We start from the raw sequence: 25,156 nt of genomic DNA on the forward strand, positions 1-25,156 counted from the left end.
TAGTAACCTGCATTACCAGAGCCCCATCTGCTGTCTGTGGGGCTGAGAGTGATAGCCAACTGCTGTACAGCACCGGTGCCATTGGTGGTGAATGGAGCAGTGGCCTCACAGGGGTAATACTGCTCCATTCACAAATGATGCTCTTTGAGTGTTTTTTTTTTTTTTTTTTACTTAACCAGTGGCATCAAATGTAGGTGAAGAACGAAAAAAAGGTCTACAATTCCCGTACTATTTCCGCCTCCCCTGCCTACCTACCGTAGGCAGGGGAGGCGGAAATAGTACGGGTGAGGTCCTCCAGGGCTTAGGCTCCATAAAACGGAAGCACAATGAAGTGCATCCACAGGCGGCAACGAGAGAGGAGAGCAGAGCACCAGTGCAAGATTATCGATAAAATCAAATAATTGTTGCAGCCCTACTACAAACAATCACTTGCTGGGTTGCTTGCTGTATAATGCGCCCTCAGGGCTCATGCTTCTACTGTTACTGCCGCATTGCCTTTCACATTGTCATACACATGGGGAGTATCTGCAGAGCGTTGCACCCTAGTGTCTTCTACAGACACTAGGGTGCAATGCTCTGCACATACCCTCCATGTGTATAGCAGTGTGTGCATGTACTACATTCAAACTGCTATACACATAGAAGTATGTGCAGAGTATTGCACCCTAGTGTTTGTACTATAGACACTAGGGTGCAATGCCCTGCACTGCACACTGCTATCTATACACACAGAGGTATGTGCAGAGCATTGCACCCTAGTGTCTGTAGTACAGAGTCAGTACTACAGACACTAGGATGCAATGCTCTGCGCAGTCTGCACATACCCTGATGTGTATAGTAGGAGTGTACAGACTAGTTTTATTAAAGGAAAACTGTCACCCGTTCTAGTTCGGGTTATAGTGTGGGTGAACAGGAGACCGGTGCAGGGTTTCTGACAGATATACGAAGCTGCATTCTGGCACCTGTTCCCTCTGAAGCTCGGCTTCTTCCAGTGCTGAATTGCACGCTGGAGGCGGGCCCGACGGCTGGATTTGAATATTCATGGCCGCTGGTCACGTGAGCGCTCAGTAGGCACAAGCACTCACGCCACTGTCAGGTGGCTTTTAATATTTTTTTATTTTGAAATATTTTGAAATATTTTAAAAAGAAAAAGTAACAAAAACAGGTACTGTTCAGTCAAATATGTGTGAACATTGTTATACAGAAAGATACAATACCGTGATATACAGTCATGGCCATAAATGTTGGCACCGTAAATGAAGTGTTTCTCACAGAAAATAATTGCAGTAACATATGTTTTGCTATACACATGTTTATTCCCTCTGTGTGTATTGGAACTAAACCAAAAAAGGGAGGAAAGAAAGCAAATTTGGACATATTGTCACACCAACTCCAAAAATGTTCTGGACAAAATTATTAGCAACCTTAAGTTAACATTTGGTTGCACACCCTTTGGAAAAAATAAATGAAATCAGCCGCTTCTTATAACCATCAATAAGCTTCTTACACCTCTCAGCCGGAATGTTGGACCACTCTTCCTTTGCAAACTGCTCCAGGTCTCTTTTCCCAACAGCAATTTTAAAGGGGTACTCCTTTACTATACTTTTTTTTTTTTTTTTTTTTAGGTGAATTTGTTGTTGTTTGGTCGTTTTTTAGTTTGTTTACCTTTGTTGCGATTTGTTTGTGCCTCTTTTTTCATCAGTTGTCTTAGTGTCCTGTGTGCTCCTTTTTCTTACCTTCTTCCTGTTCCGTGTTTTAGTCAAACTGCGTTTCCCATCATGTCTTTGCGACACTAACACTGGACGATTCGAAATCCGTTGGTAATCCTCTGATTTCATGATGCCTTGCACACATTCAAGGCACCCAGTGCCAGAGTCAGCAAAACAACCCTAAAACATCATTGAACCTCCACCATATTTCACTGTGGGTACTGTGCTCTTTTCTTTGTAGGTCTCATTCCCTTTTCGGTAAACAGTAGAATGATGTGCTTTAGCAAAAAGCTCTATCTTGGTCTCATCTGTCCATAAGACGTTTTCCCAGAAGGATTTTGGCTTACTCAAATTCATTTTGGCAAAATGTAGTCTTGCTTTTTTATGTCTCTGTGTCAGCAGTGGGGTCCTCCTGGGTCTCCTGCCATAGCGTTTCATTTCATTTAAATGTTGATGGATAGTTCGTGCTGACACTGATGCTCCCTGAGCCTGCAGGACAGCTTGAATATCTTTGGAACTTGTTTGGGGCTGCTTATCCACCATCCGGACTATCCTGCGTTGACACCTTTCATCAATTTTTCTCTTCCGTCCACACCCAGGGAGATTCGCTACAGTGCCATGGGTTGCAAACTTCTTGATAATGTTGCACACTGTGGACAAAGGCAAATCTAGATATCTGGAGATTGTTGATATTTTTCCACAAGTCCTCAGACAGTTCTCTTCTCCTCTTTGTGTTGTCTATGCTTAACCTCTTAAGGACTCAGGGCGTACCTGTACGCCCTGAACCCGATCCCGGTGTTTAAAACGGGGTCACGCTGTGACCCCGCATCACACCGGGTCGGTCCCGGCTGCTATTCATAGCCGGGACCCTGGGCTAACAGCGCGCGGCACTGATCGTTGTGCCGCACGCTATTGACCCTTCAGACGTGGCGGTCAAAGTGGACAGCCACGTCTGAAAGTAAAAGTAAGCGCTTCCTGGCAGCTCAGTCGGGCTGATCGGGACATCGCGATAAAATCGCGATGTTCTGATCAGCTGGGACGCAAGCGGAGGTCTCCTTACCTGTCTCTGCGGCGTCCGATCGGGATTTGATTGCTCCAAGCCTGAGCTACAGTCTTGAGCATTCGAGCCCCTATCTCACTGATCCGTGCAAAGCTATCGCTTTGCAGGGATCAGCATAAGAGATCAGTGTGTGCAGTGTTATAGGTCCCTATGGGAGCTATAGCACTTCAAAAAAAAAGTTAACAAAGGTCATTTAACCCCCCTTGAATCACCCCCCTTTTCCCATAAAAAAAAAAAAACTGTAAATAAAAATAAACATGTGGTATCGCTGCGTACGGAAATGTCCAAACTATAAAAATATATCGTTAATTAAATCGCATGGTCAATGGCGTACGCGCCAAAAAATCATCGATCAATAAAAAATGGTACCGATAAAAACTTCAGAACACGGCGCAAAAAATGAGTCCTCATACCGGCCCATATGCGGAAAAATAAAAAAGTTATAGGGGTTAGAAGATGAGACTTTTTAACATAAATTTTCCTGCATGTAGTTATGATACGGGCACGTACGACAATATCCAACCTATATAAATAGGGTGTCATTTTAACTGTATGGACCTACAGAATAAAGATAAGGTGTTATTTTTACTAAAAAATGCACTGCGTAGAAACGGAAGCCCCCAAAAGTTACAAAATGACATTTTTTCTTAAATTTTGTCGCACAATGGATTTTTTTTCCGTTTCGCCGTGGATTTTTGGATAGAATGACTAATGTCACTGCAAAGTAGAATTGGTGGCGCAAAAAATAAGCCATCATATGGAATTTTATGTGCAAAATTGAAAGCGTTATGATTTTTAGAAGGTGATGAGGAAAAAATGAAAATGCAAAAACCGAAAAACGCTGAGTCCTTAAGGGGTTAATGTGGCACACACAGACACAATGCAAATACTGAGTGTACTTCTCTTCTTTTTATCTGCTTTCAGATGGGCTTTTTAATTATTGCCAACACCTGTTACTTGCCCCAGGTGATTTTAAAGGACCATCTGTGCTTGAAACAATCTTATTTTTCCACAATTTTGATAGGGTGCCAATAATTTTGTCCAGACCATTTTTGGAGTTTGATGTGACATTATGTCCAATTTGCTTTTTTTCTGCCTTTTTTGGTTTAGTTCCAATACACACAAAAGGAATAAACATGTGTAGAGCAAAACATGTGTTACCGCAATCCTTTTCTATTAGAAATACTACTTTTTCTTGAAAAATTTCAGGGGTGCCAACATTTACGGCCATGACTGTTTAATAGTCCCCACATCGGGGAACTAATCATATGTGACCCGCCAGCGCTGTTCTGCTCCTCCCCCCACCAAATCATGTCACCCGCCAGCGCTGTTCGGCTCCACCCCCACACCAAATCATGTGACCCGCCAGCGCTGTTCTGCTTCCCCCCCCCACACCAAATCATGTGACCCGCCAGCGCTGTTCTGCTCCCCCCCACACCAAATCATGTGACCCGTCAGCGCTGTTCTGCTCCCCCCTCCCCAATTAATTATCAGCCCAGCGGGGTTCTACTCACATGTGTCACCCGCAAGCACTGCCCTCCTCCTCTTTGTTGGGGGCCGCCGGCACTGGAACTCTGTACTGTACGCCAGTGGTCTTCAACCTGCGGACCTCCAGATGTTGCAAAACTACAACTCCCAACAGCTGGAGGGCCTTAGGTTTGAGGCCACTGCTGTATGCTGTATCCATATGCCCGGGCTGTAAAAGATAAAAAAAATAAACTTTAACTTACCTACGTCGGCCTTACGCTGGGGACTGGAACGTCGGACAACCGTCAGCCTATCACCGGCCGCAGCGATGTCCCGACCCGGCCAGTGATAGGCTGAGCCCACTGTCATGTGAGGAGCTCTGGCCGGCTTCTTACATGACAGTGCGTTGGCTGTCCGGGCATGCTGGGAGTTGCAGTTTTGCAACAGCTGGAGGTCTGCAGGTTTGAGACCACTGGTGTACGGTATAGAGTTACATCGCCGGCGGCCCCCAACAAAGAGGAGGAGGGCAGTGCTTGCGGGTGACATATGTGAGTAGAACCCCGCTGGACTGATAATTAATTGGGGGGGAGCAGAACAGCGCTGGCGGGTAACATGATTTGGTGGGGGGGGAGCAGAACAGCACTCGCGGATCACATGATTTGGGGGGTGGAGCTGAAAGAAATACCTTTTATATACCGTGGAACCGCCATAAGTTACAAAGATGCCGTGATACACATATTTGGTCATACCGCCCAGCTCTAATGGACAATAACTTAACAAAATATTAATGCTATAAGTTTGTACTTAAAAAGGCTCGGGGTGAGAGGAAAAAGAGAGAAAACCATGTAATAATTTGTAGCAGATTCCCTACTACCGCCCACTGATGTGCGCTTCCTACTCTCCTCTCAAAATACGTTGGAAATGCATACTCGCCTAATGTTTCTAGAGGAGGGCAGGAAGCATTGACAATAGGCATTAGTGGGTTATCAGCAACAGGTGATTATAATTCATTAATTTTTTTACCTCCCACCTGAGCCCTTTTAGGATACGTAGACATGGGAGCGCATCCACAGCGTATTTGACCCGGCGAATGAGCTGCAGGCACACATAGTTACGGTAGAGTGAGCTCCCTGCTGATGCTGCTGCAGCTCGTTGTGTCCGCTTGTGACTGCCGGTGAGCATTCCGCAGTTACGAGCAGACAAATAGAGCTACGGCAGCAGGGAGCTCGCTCTGCTGTAACTCTGGGTGTATTCACATGTACAGTATCCTGTGCATATTTAATGCACAGTATTTGAAGCTTCAGCTTTCAGTGTAAACTAAACATAGCTTCAAATCCTGCACATCAAATACCTGCATGATACGCTACGTGTGAATACACCCTAAAAGGTTCTAAACTTTAATTAAATACCAGTGTACTGCATTTCTCAACTTAGGCCCTGATTGCCTATAGATCAATGGCTGCAGGAGGTTGGGGTTTGAGGATTGTTTTCTTACGATTATACCTTCAATTATCAGTGTAGTATGTACACGAATACTCTGAGTTATTCCTTAACTTTTTGCGCTCCCTAGAGATATATATATATATATATATATATATATATATATATATTGCAACAGAATATTTTTATATATATATATATATATATATATATATATCTATTATAATTTTTTTTCCCAGGGTGTCAGAATTTCCTTGCCAAGTAGCAGACTGTGCGCAGCTCTTTGACACATTGGAGTCCTTTGAACATCACTACAACACTCTGCATAGAAATGTTTGTTCCACATGCAAAAGATCTTTTCCATCGGTCAGGCTTTTGGACATACACATTCTTGAATGGCATGACTCGCTCTTCCAGATTATGGCGGAAAAGACCAGTATGGTATGTGAATAATTAGACAATGATGTGCTTTTGATTAAATCCCTCATTGTAAGACTGGATTGTTTGTAGAACAGCACAGTACCTTTTTGAATTTTACTTTTCATAGTATTTAAATGTTTGCAAGAATTCTCCATGTTAGCTCCATCAAAGGTTTCCTGAATTGTTGCTGAATTATGATCTTGTTCAGCGCTTTAAAGAGAGAGAATTCTCTTGCTGTTATGTACATGAATAGGAATGCATTGTGTGCTCCATGCCAATATGAACATTTCAGAGAAAATTCCATTTAGAAACATGACACAATTTCTTAGCATAAAAAGGACATTATTTCTCAACATGCATTTTTTGAAAGTAATAATTACAATTTAAGGATATTAGATTTATATAGACAAAATGCTTATCCAGGGAATGATATAGCCATATTTGGATCCGGAAAGGGATTTTTCCCACTGGTATCAGGCAATTGACATTTGCCTCATAGTTTTTTTTGTCTTTCTCTGGATCAACACAGTAGGGACATAGGTTGAACTTGATAAATGCTTGTTTTTTTCAGTCTTATAAACTATTTTATATGGAGTGCCATACAGGTCCACACTGTTGATTCCCCTTGTGCATAATGTCCAAAGGTATAAATCTACTGCAGCTCTACATAGAAACATTAATAGTGAATACATGAAGGAATTCCCCCTAGACCAGTGTTCTTCAACCTGCGGACCTCCAGATGTTGCAAAACTACAATTCCTAGCATGCTGGGAGTTGTAGTTTTGCAACATCTGGAGGTCTGCAGGTTGAAGACCACTGCTCTAGACCTTCTTCATACATAAAAGAAAATGTAAGTGCTGTTCGTTAGCAGGTTTTGTTTTTTGTTTAACCATAAACATGCCTGTTTTGCTCAAAAATTGTAAACTTTTTTCTCAGTGTTTTATTTTTTTATTTTTTTATTGTGCCCAAATAAGTTGTCCCGGCTAGCGGATGTGGTAACTATAATTTACGACAAAAGTTGGTGTAAATTATAGCTGAAATCAACAAGATCAAAATTTATATTTTATTTGTAGGTGTATTTAAATTTTTTTTTTAGTTTTAAGCGTAAATCACTGGTATTCAATATTGGGGAGATTTAGCAAACTTATGCAGATGAAAAGCTGACTAGTTGCCCCTAGCAACTAATCGGATATCTTTTTGTATTTCATAGCTTTTACCTCTGCACAGGTTTTGATAAATCTCCTATTGAATTCAGTGGAAGAATACAGCACACTTTGCACGTCATTTTGGTTTTATATGCATAAGAAGAGGTGACAGATTACCTCTTTTTGCAGTCCATAAAAAAAATATATAAATAACAATAAGCTTAATTAAGCAAATTTAGACAAACCTGTTTCTAACTGGAAATAGACATCTAATTTTGTGCTTCTGTTTTATTCCATGTGAATAAAACCCACAGATACAGCCATTCAAAGATACGTCCGTTGTATTAAGAGGTTTGTGACTCCTAATACTCGTACAGGTTTTAAATGCGTTTTTGTCCTATAGAGTAGCCAATGGAAAAATAGAACAAATGCATATATTTTCCTTTCAAAATGCAACATCCCCTTGAAAAAAAAATAACACAACAACGTAAATAAGCTACAAACATTAAATCACTGACTTTCAGCTAACATCTGGTTACAGTGTTTTTGGCAAAAAATATAAATGGAAAAAACAAATACACATAAGCAGTATTTATCTAAAAATGCTGTTAGATACCACTTTTAGGGTACGTTCACACCGGCATATTTCCTTTCAATTTGCAGGGTATTTCCGAGTTTGCTGTGAGTTTGAAAGGAGCTGGCTATCTGGGCAGACTTTCGGCAGCGGAATTTCCACTGCTGAAATCGACGCAGACCCTATTGGCTTAAATGGGGTCTGCGGCTGATTACTGCTGCCGAGAATTTGCCACAGGCAGCCCACAGAGAGCCTGCCCCTTTCTAACTTGCAGCGTGAAACACTCTGTGAGTGTGAAAGAAAATATGCCCATGTCCCTTGGAAAAGCAAGATGAAGTTCTGTTCCTCAACAATCCACTCCTGTCTTTTGGGAGAAAAAAAACCTGCAGTGTATTTTGTAAATGTTTTGTGTGAAACAAACTATAAAGAAGCACTCCCCAGGTGTAGCAGTGTAGTTAATGAGGACATAAGGTCAGTCCAAAAAAAAAATGCTGCATCCTCTAGTTCCCAAGATATAGGGATTTTACTACTTGGTTGCCTTCACTTTTCACTGAATAGTAGATTGCGGGGCACTTTTTTTGAAAAAAGGGGTGATGTGAGGTAACATAATTCATGTTTTCTCAACTATTTTAATCACAACCTCTTAGTCTAGCATTCACACTCTATTTTGTGTTAAAGTTCCTGCCTATTATTGAAAAAATGGTGTTAATAAAAACATTTACTTGGAAAAAAAAAAGGTTTCTACCTATTTGACTATTCAGTGAAAAGTGCAGTCAAGTAAGTACTACTAAAATTCCTATATCTTGGAAACTAAGGAGTGTAGAAAAAAGTACTGTTGGCATCAGGGCATCATATACTAGGTAATATAAAGGCAACAGATTTTCTTTAATTTCCATACTGGTGCCTTTATTCTTGAGTCATCCATTTTTATGCTTTCCACATTATATAGGAAACAAGAAAAAAGGGTCCAGCACCTTACATCCAATTCAGTATAATAGGTACATGAATAAACATTCCTCATAAGTGACCAAGAGGGGAGTAACACTCCAAACTCCCCTTATTCCAGGTACGCCGTCTATACAATTTCACATAAGCTTCTTTCCAGCATTCACGAGCGATTGTTGCTTCTTCTGCTCACTCAGGTCGTAATAATTACTTTAACCCCTTAAGTACGAGTGCCGTAAATGTACGGCGCTGCTAAGAAGTTCTTAGCGCACAGCGCTGTACATTTACGGCGCAGCTTTCCTTGATCACCACGTCTCTGGATGCGGTGATCGGAACGTGATGACTGCTGATATCTATCAGCAGCCATCCCGGCATATCGCCCAGGGGGATCCTGAGACTCCCCCCATGTCGGCGATCGCGGCAAATCGCCGGTCAATTCAGACCGACGATTTGATGCTATTACGGGTCTCAGGTGACCCGGAAAAAAATGGTGAATGGGGCTGTCCGAGACAGCCCCATTCACCCTTACCCAGCAGGAGTGAGGTGGCACGGGTGCCGCCTCACGATCACGTGATTGATCGGAACGAACAACCAATCACGGACCTGCTGGGGACGGCGATCGGAGCGGAGATCGGCGCCGGCGGGGGTCTCCTACCTTGCCCTGGTCCGGCGGGGGTCCCCCCGTGTGTGGTGGCGGCGAAAGGAGCAGCAGGATCGGTCCCGGTGGCGGTTCCAGCGGCAGGATACAGCAGGAGGTTAGGCCTGTTCACCTCCTACTGTTGCTTAGCAACAACTCACAGCATGCAAAGCCAAAGGGAGTTGTAGTTTTGCAACATCTGGAGTTCCAACTACAGCTCCCAGCATGCCCTTTGGTAGCCTGTGCATGCTGGGGGTTGTAGTTATGCAACAGCTGGAGGCACATTTTTTCTATGAAAAAGTGTGCATTCAGCTGTTGCATAACTACAACTCCCAGCATGCACAGACTACCAGAGGGCATACTCTGGGGAGTTTTAGCAGTGTGCCTCCAGCTGTTGCAAAACTACAACTCCCTTTGGCTTTGCATGCTGCGAGTTGTTGCTAAGCATGCCCTTCGACTGTCAGTGCATTCTGATTGTTGCAGTTTTGCAACAGCTGGAGGCACACTGTTTGCGAAACACTGAGTTAAGTAACAAACGCTCAGTGTTCCGCAAACAATGTGCCTCCAGCTGTTGCATAACTACAACTCCCAGCATGTTTGCTCTGTCAGTGCATGCTGGGAGTTGTAGTTTTGCAACAGCTTAAGGTTTGTCCCTCCCCCCCCCCCCCCCCCCATGATAATAATGTACAGGGTGCATTTCACACAGTTGGGTTTACAGCAAGTTTTCTGCTGCAAGTCTGAGATGCGGCAAATTTTCAGCTAAACTCCCAGCTAAAACTCACTGTAAACCCAACTGTCCAACCCCTACACAGTCCCCCCCCAATAAAACAGAGCCTCCAGTTGTTGAAAAACAAAAACTCCCAGTATTGCCAGACAGCCACTGACTGTCCAGGCATGCTGGGAGTTTTGCAACAGCTTGAGACACCCTGTTTGGGAAACACTGCCGTGGGGTATTTTTGTGGCAGATTAAAATCCCCAATTTAGGCCTCAAATGCGCATGGCACTCTCTCGCTTTGGAGCCCTATTGTATTTTAAGGAAACAGTTTGGGGCCAAATATGGGGTATCTCCGTACTTGGGAGAAATTACGTTACACATTTTGGGTGGCTTTTTCTCATTTTACCCCTTATGAAAAGGTAAAGTTGGGGTCTACACCAGCATGTTAGTGTGAAAAAAAAAATTTTTTAACACTAACATGCAGGTGTTGCCCCATACTTTTAATTTTCACAAGCGGTAAAAGGAAAAAAAGACCCCCAAAATTTGTAACGCAATTTCTCCTGAGTACGGAAATACCCCATATGTGGGCGTAAAATGTTATGCGGATGCACAACAAGGCTCAGGAGTGAGAGCACATGTGCATTTGAGGTCTAAATTGGTGATTTGCAAAGGGGTGGCTGATTTTACAGCGGTTCTGACATAAATGCAAAACAATAAATACCCAGATGTGACACCATTTTGGAAACTACACCCCTCACTGAACATAACAAGGGGTATAGTGAGCCTTAACACCCCACAGGTGTTTGACAAATTTTTGTTAAAGTTGGATGTGAAAATGAAAAAAAAATTAAATAATTTTCACTAAAATGCTGGTGTTACCCTACATTTTTCATTTTCAAAAGAGAGAATAGGAAAAAAGCCCACCAAAATTTGTAACCCCATTTCTTCCGTGTGAGAACATACCCCATATGTGGATGTAAAGTGCTCTGGGGGCGAACTACAATGCTCAGAAGAGAAGGAGCGCCATTGGGATTTTGGAGAGAGAATGTGTCCGAAATTGAAAACCATGTGTGTTTACAAAGCCCCCATAGTGCCAGAACAGTGGACCCCCCCACATGTGACCCCATTTTGGAAACTACACCCCTCACGTATTGTAATAAGGGGTGCAGTGAGCATTTGTGCCCCACAGGTGTCTGGCAGATTTTTGGAACAGTGGTCCGTGAAAATGAAAAATTTTATTTTTCATTTGCACAGCCCACTGTTCTAAAGATCTGTCAAACGCCAGTGGGGTGTAAATGTTCACTGCACACCTTATTAAATTCTGTGAGGGGTGTAGTCTCCAAAATGGGGTCACATGTGGGGGGGATCCACTGTTATGGCACCACGGGGGGCTTTGTAAACGCACATCACCCCCGACTTCTATTCCAACCAAATTCTCTCACCGAACGCTCAATGGCGCTCCTTCTCTTCTGAGCATTGTAGTTTGCCCGCAGAGCAATTTACATCCACATATGGGGTATTTCCATACTCAGAAAAAAATGGAGATACACATTTTGGGAGGCTTTTTCTCGAATTACCCCTTGTAAAAATGAAAAATTTGGGGTAGCATCAGCCTTTTAGTGAAAAAAATCAAATTTTTCATTTTCCTGTCCAAATTTAGTGGAAATTTGTCAAACACCTGTGAGGTGTTAAGGCTCATTGTACCCCTTGTTACGTTCCTTGAGGGGTGTAGCTTCCAAAATAGTATGCCATGTGGTTTATTTTTTTACTGTTCTTGCACCATAGGGGCTTCCTAAATGCGACATGCCCCCCAAAAACCATTTCAGCAAAATTTGCTTTCCAAAAGCCAAATGTGACTTCTTCTCTTCTGAGCATTGCAGTGCACCAGCAGTGCACTTGACGTCCACACATGGGGTATTTCCATACTCAGAAGAGATGGAGTTACAAATTTTGGGTGGCATTTTCTCCTATAACCCCTTGCAAAAATGTAAAATTTGGGGGAAAACCAGCATTTCAGTGAAAAATTTAATAAAAAATGTCATTTACACATCAGACTTTAACGAAAAGTCATCAAACATCTGTGGGGTGTTAAGGCTCACTGGACCCCTTGTTATGTTCCTTGAGGGGTGTAGTTTCCAAAATAGTATGCCATGTTTTGTTTTGTTTTTTGCTGTTCTGGCACCATAGGGGATTCCTAAATGGGACATGGTTTTTTTTTCTCCTTTTACGCCTTGTAAAATTTAAAAAACTGGGTCTACAAGAACATGCGAGTGTAAAAAAAAAAAAAAAATGAAGATTTTGAATTTTCTCCTTCATTTTGCTGCTATTCCTGTGAAACACCTGAAGGGTTAACACACTTTCTCAATGTCATTTTGAATACTTTGGGGGTGCAGTTTTTATAATGGGGTCATTTATGTGGTATTTCTAATATGAAGACCCCTCTAGTCCACTTCAAAACTGAATTGGTCCCTGAAAAATTCTGATTTTGAAAACTTATTGGAAAATTGCTGCTGAACTTTGAATCCCTCTGATGTCTTCCAAAGGTAAAAACATGTCAACTTTATGATGCATACATAAAGTAGACATATTGTATATGTGAATCAATATATAATTTATTTGGAATATCCATTTTCCTTACATGCAGAGAGTTTCAAAGTTAGAAAAATGCAACATTTTCAAAGTTTTCATGAAATTTGGGGATTTTTCACCAAGAAATGATGCAAGTAACAACAAAAATTTACCACTGTGTTAAAGTAGAATATGTCACGAAAAAAACAGTCTTGGAATCAGAATAATCGGTAAAAGCATCCCAGAGGTATTAATGCATAAAGTGATAGTGGTCAGAATTGCAAAAAAGGCTGCATCCTTAAGGGGAAAAAGGACTCGGCCCTTAAGGGGTTAAACATAGAATACTGCATAGCTATATATATATATATATATATATATATATATATATATATATATATATATATATCACACACATATATCGACAGACATTCAAACAGAATAAAGAAGACTAAAAATAAAACAAAATTCTGATGCTGTTTGGGTCCATTTCCCTTCCTCAGGGAAGTTACAATAAAAGTGAATACCGTACATACTCGAGTATGAGCCGACCCGAATATAAGCAGAGGCCCCTCATTTCACCCCAAAAACCCAAGAAAAGTTATTGACTCGACTATAAGCCTAGGGTGGGAAATATATCATCCCCCCCCCCTTTCATCATCACCGCCTGTCATCATCTCCCCCCCTTCATCATTCCCCCTTCATCATCACCGCCTGTCATCATCACCGCCTGTCATCATCCCCCTCCCCCCCTTCATCATCACCGCCTGTCAATCCAGTGATCTTCAACCTGCGGACCTCCAAATGTTGCAAAACTACAACTCTGAGCATGCCCGGACAGCCATTGGCTGTCCGGGCATGCTGGGAGTTGTAGTTTTGAAACATCTGAAGGTCCGCAGGTTGAAGACCACTGCGGCCTTTGTCATCATCCAGACCCCCACCTTTAGCTTTTTACTCACCTCCCTTCGGTGGGAAGGAAGGTTGAGCTGGTCCGGGCCATCTATCCTGCAGGGACCGTCCGGTGGGGAGGGTTAGTCGTTCCAGGCTGTCCATCTTCACCGGGAGGTCCTCTTCTCCGCTCCGGGCCCGGCCCTGGACTAGTGACGTTGCCTTGATGACGACTCATGAGGTTGTGACACGCCGCTCTGGGTAAGAGCCGGGGCACCATACTGCGGCTAGGGGATACGTTTTTCTGTACTTCTAGGCATGGGACATCTCCTTTTAATGTGAGTCTCATAGAAATAGAGAAACTTACTTCTCTAGAATTTAGCATGTCAGAGTGCTGGTCATGTGATACAGCAGAGAACCAGAACAGAGCAAATAACTGCAAAGTAAAGGCACTCATAGGGAAATTACCTTCACTTCAAATTAAAGGGGTTATCCAGGAAAAACCTTTTTTTTTATTATATATATATATATCAATTGGCTCCAGAAAGTTAAACAGATATGTAAGTTAAATTTTTTTATTCCTTTCAGTAATTATGAGCTGCTGAAGTTGAGTTGTTCTTTTCTGTCTAAGGGTGCATTCACACTACGGAATTCCCGCGGAATACCACAAGCGGAACTCCGCGAGCGAAATTCCGCTGTGTGAACTTAACATTAGTGTGAATGGGTCTCCGCGAGACAATTCCACTGCTGAAATTGTTCCGCAGAAAGAAAGAACATGTTCATTCGTTGTGCGGATTCTGCGAGCACTGCATAGCCGTCAATGGTGACGGCTCAGTGCCCTGCGGCCCTAGCGCTGAAGCATCTTCGGCGGCGGCCGCCAGTCGGAATCCCCGCTCACGGAATTCAGCGAGCGGAGATTCCGCAGTGTGAACACACCCTTAGTGCTCTCTGATGACACCTGTCTCGGGAACTGTCCAGAGTAGAAGCAAATCCCCATAGCAAACCTCTTCTACTCTGTGCAGTTCCTGAGACAAGCAGAGATGTCAGCAGAGAGCACTGTTGTCAGACAGAAAAGAACAACTCCACTTCAGTGGCTGATAATTATTAGAAGGATTAAGACGAGTATTGTCAGTTGTTCTCCTTGATAAAGCCACATAGTGGCGAAACATGTCGAGGTGTGACAGCAATACTTTTTAAACTGCAACCCTGGAACGTCTTGCAATATGCAATGCCATGGAATAAAATAACATATGGATATATGTATAAAATAGAGAGGGTATCTTACACATTGGTGATCCGTACCCGCGGTGCACAGCGGGTTAGCGTGATGCTGCCTTAGAGTCCATGCAAGAGTACAATGCAAACTGATAACCAGTGTTTTATATATATATATAATTATAATGTATGTATGTTTAATAGGAGTGGTGTAAACATAAACACCCCTAATAGGAGCAGTGAAACCATAAACACCCCTAAATAGTGGTACTCTGGGACTCCATTGAGGCCACCATAATATTTCTGCAGACGCTCCTGGGGTTGTGCTTTTAAATGTGTGTTTCTCCTTAGTTCACAATATTAACCCTATTCTTAATAAAAGTTACGTTTTAGATTGGACACATAGTATAGAGAGGTTTTCGTTAACCCAGGTGGGATTAAATTGTTGTGTACTTCTTTTAAGTACTGCTCAGTGCTCACCTCAACTTTCTAGTGTCTTCTGACACTACAGAGTAGTTCCAAAAAGCAAAACATTTTAATAATTTTGCTCTGTAAGAGTCTGAGTGCTGAGACAACCACTAATTGCATAGTCTGTGTTTAGCTTGTTTAGCTCTCTTTGGAGGTGCAAGCAAATCAGAATATGGACTCGTGCACTTGTACACCGCTAACCTAACATCTCTGAGGATTAGCCAGTCACAGCTGAAGGGGCACAGTACTTAAGACAAGCTATTTTGCACCCACGCTGATCAATGCCAAACGGTTTCTGTAAGTTAACTGAAGGGAGAATTTAACACTGGTCTTGCTTACAGAGGGGTATTTGGACACCATACCATAAAAGGGTCTGTTTTTTTTTTCCCAGAAACCAAGACACTCCTGTGCTTGGGCTGGTCTGCCATTGCAACTTACCTCATTCATGTAAATGCTACTATTTGATATCAACTCTTAGAATGAGTTCTTAGACTACATTTACTGAAATGTTCCAACACTATTCTCCTCAGCTGTCTATGATGCCACAAAGAACTGGAAGGTAACTTTAATCACCACAGTCAATGACTTGTATCCAATTGCAGAAGAGTGGAACAGGCAGCTTCCAGACATGTTTACCATGTCTTCATCCCACTAGTCAGGCAGCCAATCGCTGGTCTAGGCAGAAGTGACTGGAAGCAGCCGGGTCCACTTTAGTGTTTCTCAAGCACGGTCCTCAAGTACCCCCAACAGGTCATGTTTTCAGGATTTCCTTTCACAGGTGATATAATTGTGGTCAGTGAATCAGACATCACCACAGTTATATCTCCTGTGAAAGACTAAGGAAATCCAGAAAACGTGACCTGTTGTGGGGACTTGAGGACCGCGCTTGGGAAACATTGGTCTACTTCCCTTGTGAATAGATTAGTCAGAACTGGCAGAGAATGAAGTTACTTTTCAGCTTTTTGTGACAACTGACAGCTGTTCTTCTGATCTGTTAGGTTCCAGGGCTGGAATGTGAGGCCCTGAGGAATTGTCAGGTTCCCTTTAAACTCTCCATAATATGGAGGATATAATATTGTAAAATATCTTAAAAGTAAGAAAACAATTATGTAAAATAATCATATCAATATATAAATAAAATAAAAAACTGGCATCATCATATATCATAACAAACTAATGCACAAATGGGAAAATAAAAACAAATTAATTTAGTGTTTTTACTTTGCCTTGTTAAAAAAATATGGTTTAAATGTAAAATATAATACAGTAACCCCCCGACCTACGATGGCCCCGACATATGATAAAATCGACATACGATGGTCTCTCAGAGGCCATCGCATGTCGATGTCAGCATCGACATACAATGCTTTTATATGTCGGGGCCATCGCATTAACTGCTATCCGACAGCGCAAAATGCTTAAGCTGCTGTCGGATAGCAGTGTAATGTGCCCCAGCAGGTTCACTTACTTATCCCCGCTGCTCCGGGTCCACTTCGCGATCCTCCGGTGTCTTGCGCATCTTCTCCAGGGTCCGGGCCTTGCTTTCCGGCGTCGTTATTACGTCACTACGCACGCCGCGCCGGCGCAGCAGCGTAATAACGTCACCAGAAAGCGAGTCCCGGACCCTGCAGAAGATGCGCAAGACACCGGAGGATCGCGAAGAAGACACCGGAGCAGCGGGACAGCATCGGGAACCCCTGGGACAGCATCGGGAGCGGTGAGGACCTGGTCCGGAGCGACGAGGACAGGTGAGTACAGCTTCCTATACTTTACATTGCACGGATCCCTCAACATACGATGGATTCGACAAACGATGGGTCATTTGGAACGAATTACCATCGTATGTTGAGGGACCACTGTATATATTTTCACTTTTTTCATACATTAAAATGGCAAAAAGCTATTGCGTTTTGATGAAAACATTACCTTATTCTTCAAAAAGCTGACATCATGAGCACAGTGCTCTCTGCTGACATCTCTGTCCATTTTAGGTACTGTCCAGTACTAGGAGAAAATCCCCATAGCAAACATATGCTGCCCTGGACACTTCCTAAAATGGACAGAGATGTCAGCAGAGAGCACTGTGCTCTTGATTCAGCAGACAGCTCTGTGTTTAAAAAAGAAAAGAATTCCCGCTGTAGTATTCAGCAGCTAATAAGTACAGGAAGGATTAAGATTTTTTTAATAGAAGTAATTTACAAATCTGTTTAACTTTCTGGCACCAGTTGATTTAAAAATAAAAAGTTTTCCACCGGAGTACCCCTTTAAGGGAATCACAAATGCCAACATGTACTTTGACATACTGAAGTATCCCCTTCCTTTAGAGACTGGGCTGCAGGCAGTAATCTAACACAATAACAATCCCAAACACACCTCTAAGACGACCAGGCCCGGCGCTATAATAATGCCGGCCAAGCCACTGCCTTAGGCCGCGTTCACACGGCCCAAATTCCGTGTGGACTTCCGCATGGAATTTCCGCTGCAGCAGAGTCCTGTTAAATTCAACGGCACTCTGCTCCTCTGTGCACACAGCTGAATTTGCGTGCCAGATGTTTCCGTGTCTGCACAAAAAATGAGCGCGTTCATTCTTTGTACGGATTCAGCACGGAATGCATAGCCTGTCTGTGGGGCAGAAAATGTTTTTTTTTTTTTTTCTTTGGGCTGGGGCGTTGTGTGCTACGTGCGTGTGCCGTGTGGCCCTCACTCAGGAAGGGGTGGTTGCAACACCAAACTACAGAGAGGGAGGTTGGGGGTGCCGTACCAAACAACAGTGACAGTGGGGTATTGGTGGTGCAGTACCTAACTACAAGGGGGCCGAAACATAACTACGGGGAAGGGGGGGCAATGCCTAACTACGGCAGGGGGGGGGGGGGGTTTGGTGTAGTCCTTAACTACAGGGGGGGGGGAGTTGAGGGAGCAATACCTTACAGGGGTGGGGGGGGGGTGGCTGCAATACCCGTCTACCTGAAGTATTCCCTACCTACCTATTGGGGGAAGGTAAGGGGGGGGGGGGGGCCAAAATGCCCTTTGCCTGTATAGACGAAAATCCTTGCACCGGCCCTGAAGACCATCATTGCCTTGCTAAAGGAGTTGAGATTAAAGGTGATGGACTGGCCAAGCATATCTCCAGACCTTAACCCTGTTGAGCATCTGTAAGGCATCTTTAAATGGAAGATAGGGGCATGCAAGATCTAAAACATCCACCAGCTCAGATGTAGTCATGGAGGAGTGGAAGATGACTCCAGTGGCTACCTTTTAAAGCTCTGGTGAACGCCATACCCGTGAGGCTTTAAGGGGCACTTTGCCCATAGACATCTTATTCCCTATCCAAAGGATAGAGGAGAAGATGTTTGATCACAGGGCATCTGGTCACTGGGACCCCCACGATCTCTGGCCCGGTTCCCAAGTAATCTGCTGCATGGAGCGAACTCCTTTCCGGATTCCGAGCGATAACACCCCCCTCCAATAGACAGTAATGGAGGATAGTGTGGCGACCATGGCACCCAAAGCCAAGTACAGCTGGCATTCTGAACATAAATGTACAGAATGCCGGGTTGACGAGGCGGAGATCCGGCTGGGCCGCCACTAAGACCCCCGCGGGGAAGATGTCTAGAGGCAGAGATACCCCCTTTTAAGGCAGTGCTGTAAAATAATGGAGGCCACTGCCACATTGAGCCCAATTTGGACACTTCAACTTAGGGATGTACTCACTATATTGCCAAGGTTTAGTAGTCAATGGCGTGTTGTGTTGAGTTATTTTGAGGGGGCAGCAACTACTTTACATTGAACCTAAATGTCATTTCTTCAGTGTTGTCACATAAAAAAATAGAATATATTTACAAAATGCACATGAGGCGGCAAAGATTATTAATGGTATGGGAGGATTCAGTACCGAGTCAGGTTATGAAGCTTGGTGTTATTTAGTTTAGAGAAAAGACATCTTAGGGGTGTTTTGATCACAGTGTACAAATATATGAATGTCAGTACAGAAACCTTTCTAGTGATTTTTTATTTTTTTAATACCTAGGCCGATAACCATGATTAGGGGGCATTTTCTACGTCTAGAGGAAAGAAGGTTTCACTATCATCACAGTGAGAGATTCTTTACTGTAAGAGCAGTGAGACTATGAAACTCTGCCACATGATGATGTGATGTCTGACTCAATAAACAAGTTCAAGAGGGTGCTGGATGTTTTTCTGGACAAATATAATATTAAAGGTTATGGATACTGGACTTATTTGAATAGAAAGTTGATTCAGTGACTGAGACAGAAAATAATTTTTCGTCTGTCATGGGGCAATTAACATCACCTTCATGTAAAATGTGAGGGATGTACTCCCTTGTGTGAGATTGTGTGTGTGTGCATGTATCCATCTAGATGCATATCTAGATAGATAGATACCGTATTTTTCGCCGTATAAGACACACTTTTTCTTCCCCAAAACTGGGGGGAAGAAGTCAGTGCGTCTTATATGGCGAATACACCCCTATCGTGGTGGTCCCTGCGGCCATCAACGGCCGGGACCCGCGGCTAATACAGGACATCACCGATCGTGGTGATGCCCTGTATTAACCCTTCAGACGCGGCGATCAAAGCTGACCGTCGCGTCTGAAGGGGAAGTGACACTAACCCGGCTGTTCAGTCGGGCTGTTCGGGACCACCGCGATTTCACCGCGGTGGTCCCGAACAGCCCCACTGAATAGCCGGGTTAGTGCTTACAGGACACCGGGAGGGACCTTACCTGCCTCATCGGTGTCTTCTCCGTTCAGGGATCCCCTGTATGGCCGGCGCTCTCCTTCCTCGTCATCACGTTGTCGCGTACGTGCATCGGCGTGCGTAACGACGTGATGACGGCGACGGAGAGCGAGGATACCCAGTCGGCAGCAGAAACGTTCCAGAGCAACGGAAACACGGCGACAGCGATGGAGCGACATCCAGGGCAGCGGTGACGGGTCCGGAGTGGCGGGGACACGTGAGTATTACCTCCTATGCAGTGGTGTTCAATCTGCGGACCTCCAGATGTTGCAAAACTACAACTCCCAGCATGCCCGGACAGCCGTTGGCTGTCCGGGCATGCTGGGAGTTGTAGTTTTGCAACATCTGGAGGTCCGCAGGTTGAAGACCACTATTGGGTTCAAAATCTTTATTTTTTTAGATTTTGCACCTATAAATTGGGTGCGTCTTATACGCCGGTGCGTCCTATAGGGCGAAAAATACGGTAGATATATTGCCGTTTAACTTTATATGCAAAATTTCTGAGAAATTGTGCTTTTTGTAAATGTAACCAAGGGGAAGGGGTTAATATTAAAACTTTTCCAATCTTAATAAACTACTTTGACAGTTTACTAAAATCTCTATGGTTTAATACAGTTCCAGTGTTTGGTGGAGGGATGTATGGAGAAATTTGAAACTAGTGGCAAGCGGAAAAATCATTTAATCAAAGCCCACCTCTATCCATCTGACTTTCGGTTTGGCATGCCTAAGAAAAATAAAAGGTGAGTCTAGTGTAATTTTTATACCTGAAAGTACCTGAAAAGACAAGCAATGTTCACTTGAAAGCTTCACTTTATAGAGGACCTGTGGTCATTTCTAAAAATGCAAGTTACTGGTATGTAGTGAAGGGGGGGCGCTAATCACATACGATTTTAAAGGGGTACTCCACCCCTAGACATCTTATCCCCCTATGCAAATGGTAAGGGGATAAGATGTCTGATTGCGGGGGTCCCACCACTGGGAACCCCAGTGATCTCCGTGCAGGCACCCAGCATTCTGAACATTATGTTCAGATTGCTGGATTCGGGCGACAGTGGTCATGTCATGCCCGCCCCCTCGTGACATCACACCCTCTCCCAGCGGCCGGACCCCCACTGTCAGACGTCTTACCCCCATCCTTTGGATAGGGGATAAGATGTCTAGGGATGGAGTACCCCTGTAAGGTTTGTGGATCCCTTTCTCCTTCCGGATTTATGCAGTGTTTTAAGTTATCTGACAGATTCTGTGTGTTTTTTTTTTTTCTCCTCACTAGAGATGAGCGAACTTACAGTAAATTCGATTCATCACGAACTTCTCCGCTCGGCAGTTGATGACTATTCCTGCATAAATTAGTTCAGATTTCCGGTGCTCCGGTGGGCTGGAAAAGGTGGATACAGTCCTAGGAGACTCTTTCCTAGGAATGTATCCACCTTTTCCAGCCCACCGGAGCACCTGAAGGCTGAACTAATTTACGCAGGAAAAGACATCAACTGCCGAGCGGAGAAGTTCGTGACGAATCAAATTTATTGTAAATTCGCTCATCTATACTCCTCACCTTTGGCCATAACTTTTATTTTTCCATCAACAGAACCATGTGAGTGCTTTACTTTACCATAAAATGTGCTGAAACCCCCAAAAATCATCATTTGTGGAGGAAAATTGGAAAAAAACTGCAATTTTGCAAATTTGGTGGGTTTCATTTTTTTAACAGTGCATTTTACTGTGTAAAACTGACTTGTTTTCTTTATTCTGTCAGTCAGTATAAATGAATCAATACCCATCTCTATGCTACTTCTTAAAAAGGCCAAACTTTTTTTTTTTTTAATGTTTATAATTTCCCTGTTCTGATCCACCATAACTTTCTTATTTTTCTATATTCGGGGCTGTATGAGGGCTCTTTTTTTGCCCTGTCTTCTGTTGTTTTTAATGGTATTCCTTTTTATTGGACCCCTGCAATCGCACAGTGGGTGTGCCGATGAGTCTCACAAAACCCCAGCACTACTTTAAATGCTGTGTGCTTCCAGGACAGGTCTATGTAGTGAGCGACTTTCCTGTTTTTCATAGTCTGGATGCCACTCGGTGCACCAGGATGTACATTTACATTCTAAGTACCAGGCAGTCGGGGCGTACGTGTATGTCCATTGTCCGATAGGGTTAAGTCCAGTTTCTCAATTGTAAAACAGGCATTATGGGGGAGATTTATCAAAACCTGTCCAGAGGAAAAGTTGCCCATGGCAACCAATCAGCTCGCTTCTTTCATTTTTAACAAGGCCTCTGCAAAATTAAAGAAGTTGACTGGTTGCTATGGGCAACTTTTCCTTTGCACAGGTTTTGATAAATCTCCCCCTATGTCTGCACATCTTGGCCCAAATTCCTCTTCCCATAGAATGACCTTTTGAAAAGTTCACAGAGAATGTTTAATAGTGACTTCAATTCCCTTCAATTCTTCTGAACAGAGCAGCTTCAGTTTATTGTTGTCTACATCCATGGGTATTTCTAAATGTTGTAAAAAACAGATAAGGTAAGATGACTGCCCCCAATAATAATGTAAAAAAGAAAAATACAAAAATACAGTAAAAAAAAATTGAAACTGATGAGAAAAAAAAAAGAACTTGCTTCAGTGTCTCCCTCTAACCAGGGAAAAATAAAGGTGATACGTTCCCTTCTAAGGACTAGTAATGCAGTTAGTTCTTGTAATTAGATCTGCAGTAGGGCTGGGACAATTGGCTGTAATATGGATGCATAAATGTGCCTGTTTTACATTCATGTAAACATAATTTGAATAGCTAACTGTAATGAGGTAACTGCTTTCATTATTACCGTTCAGGTCAATGGCCAGGTGATATACTAAGCTTAATAGGATCTGACTATTCGCCTTCTTCACTCCTACACCACCAAAGTTAGTGGCATTGATCTTTAGGTCTTTTTAGACATTGACTTCCTTTAGACCAACATGGTAGTTTATTTAAAATGAAATTTTTTTTTTTTTCCAATTTTCAGTTTTCAAAACCAGTGTTATGTACTATAGTCTTATAGTTAGAAAAATTGGGTACGAACATTTATTCTTCTTTCTATTAGCTGAAGCTCTGTAGTCTGTGATATAGAATAAAGTATACAAGATGCATAATGTAATACAAGCTTTTTGTTACAATAAAGAAATACATTGGGGGTTTATAAAGGTGATATGACAGTTTTCTGACATCAAAAGGTCACAAACTTGCACAAGTCCTCAGTTTGTGCAAAGCTTTGTAGCTTTTTATCTTTTTACACTACCTTTTCCACTTTTTAGAAAATACGTTGACTTAGCATAAAGGGTCCACTGCATTTACAAAAATTGATGCCAAAAATTAGCAGTAAATTGGTGCTTAAACCTTTGCCAGCTTCTAGTTGGAGTACAATTTAGGTAGCCACATTTGTGACTAATTTATTAAGTGTCTTGCGACTCTTGATCAGTTAGAAGCAAATTATTCTACCATAGATAAGCTAAAGAGCAGTGTGTAAAGTGCCAGTCTTTAGTAAATCTACCCCATGGACCACAGTTACAGTTTTTTCTTTGTTTCTACAGCAAAACCAAGCAAGAGTGTTGCAAAAATCAGTCTATGGACATAATGCCTGAAGAGTCATCACTGGTAGAATCAATGGAGATTAGTGTTTTATCTACAGGTGACCATAGTTCTTCACATGCATCAGTGTCTTCAATGCCACATAACAAACCCAGGCAAGTATTTCACAAATCTTTGTTAAAGGGATTATCCCAAGAGTGAAATTTTATCCACAGTTTAGGGAATAACTATCTGATTGGTGATAATCTGACAAACAAAAACATGCCACCACTTGTTCTCTTAACAAAATTGTGTTGCTCACCCCCCTTCTTTATTTTGGCAACAATTATACAGTACATCTGGTAGCCTGACTTAAATTGTGACCCATGACCTAAAGTTATGCCACAAAACCATGCCCTCACAGTGATAGTTGGCCTGACAGTGTCCAAACACCCTCGTACTCCGTACAGTCACTGCTACCCTGGGTAAAAAATTGTAATTTCTGGCTTGCATAGCTTTCTTTTGTTCCAATATCAGACATTGCCCTCCCTTACAGCTTCCCCCACCCCCTTGATACCCGGGAAGATGGATCAACTGCAAAACTTGCTCTGCCTGCTCCTGTTACCTGCCTCCTTTTATGCTAAAAACCTCACACCCTTTACTCATCTGCTTTTTAGCTCACCTCCCAAAGATTTTCCAGCGGAAATTCCTTCCCTGAACAAGGGACCCTGCACTTTCCACTTCCAGTGCCATTTTACTCCTATTCACCTTTTATGTCCTCTACTATTCTACCTGATATTAGAAAACAGCCAACCCCTTGTCATGATCTCATAGACCTCTCTTATGGCTTGTCTTACGGAGCAACATGAAATGAGGATAAGATTACTAGGCACTGCTAGCTGTATAAGTCATGGAGTGAAAAACTTTTTGTCTTGCTAGTTTCTGTGTGGGGTGCAATTCTTCGGAAGAACAAACGATCGTGTAGAATATTTCATAGAGAATTTGAAAAATGCACTCGCCACACTCTTGAATAGGCTGGTCGTAGCTGGAGTCTTTATTGGTATCCAGACATGACAAGATTAACAGCACTCCGAACTGAGCAAGACACAACGGCATAGCGGGGGTGCGTGCAGGGGAGGATAACAGACAACAGACTGTTTCTCGTCTAAACGACTCTTCTTCCGGTCTGATTCATTCACAGGTGAGCAGTGCTTTATACAATTAGAAGTGACAGCATGTGAATAGTTAAAACCAACTTAGATTAATTTGAACCATTGTTCACACATGACCTGTTTCTTACAGATAAGAGGAAAGATGGTCCTGTTCATTAAGTCCCAAGGGACCTAATGCTCCTAAGCGGCTAATCCAAGCTGCTTCTCTTTGTAATAATAAATGGTCCCAATCTATTCCTCTTTCTGTAGGCTCAACTTTTTCTATGCCTGCAAATTTTAATACAGCTGAATTCCCTGCATGGACTGCATGCATATGACTTATAAATTTTGCAGCACCGGATTTTTTTTTTTAATAAAGGAGTGTGTTCTTTTATGCATTTGTACACATTTCTGATTGTTTTTCCTATATAATACATGCCACAGGGGCATATTAAACAATA

General features: G+C 42.8%; 1 protein-coding gene across 5 annotated transcripts in view; it reads left to right on the forward strand.

Moving 5' to 3' along the window:
* ZNF511 (zinc finger protein 511) overlaps positions 1–25,156 on the forward strand; it is a 66,820-nt gene that overhangs the window by 18,495 nt on the left and 23,169 nt on the right. For all 5 annotated transcript variants that reach the window (XR_008846488.1, XM_056531211.1, XM_056531210.1 and 2 more), the window contains exons 3-5: positions 5,916–6,117; positions 20,621–20,745; positions 23,568–23,720. Coding sequence is in view for 4 of the 5 variants with exons in the window: in XM_056531211.1 (XP_056387186.1) it covers positions 5,916–6,117; positions 20,621–20,745; positions 23,568–23,720 (480 nt within the window). In the remaining variant the exon portion in view is untranslated. The remainder of the gene's footprint in view (positions 1–5,915; positions 6,118–20,620; positions 20,746–23,567; positions 23,721–25,156) is intronic.

The sequence above is a fragment of the Hyla sarda genome, chromosome 7 (assembly GCF_029499605.1).
Source record: "Hyla sarda isolate aHylSar1 chromosome 7, aHylSar1.hap1, whole genome shotgun sequence".
In the NCBI taxonomy this organism is placed as follows: domain Eukaryota; kingdom Metazoa; phylum Chordata; class Amphibia; order Anura; family Hylidae; genus Hyla; species Hyla sarda.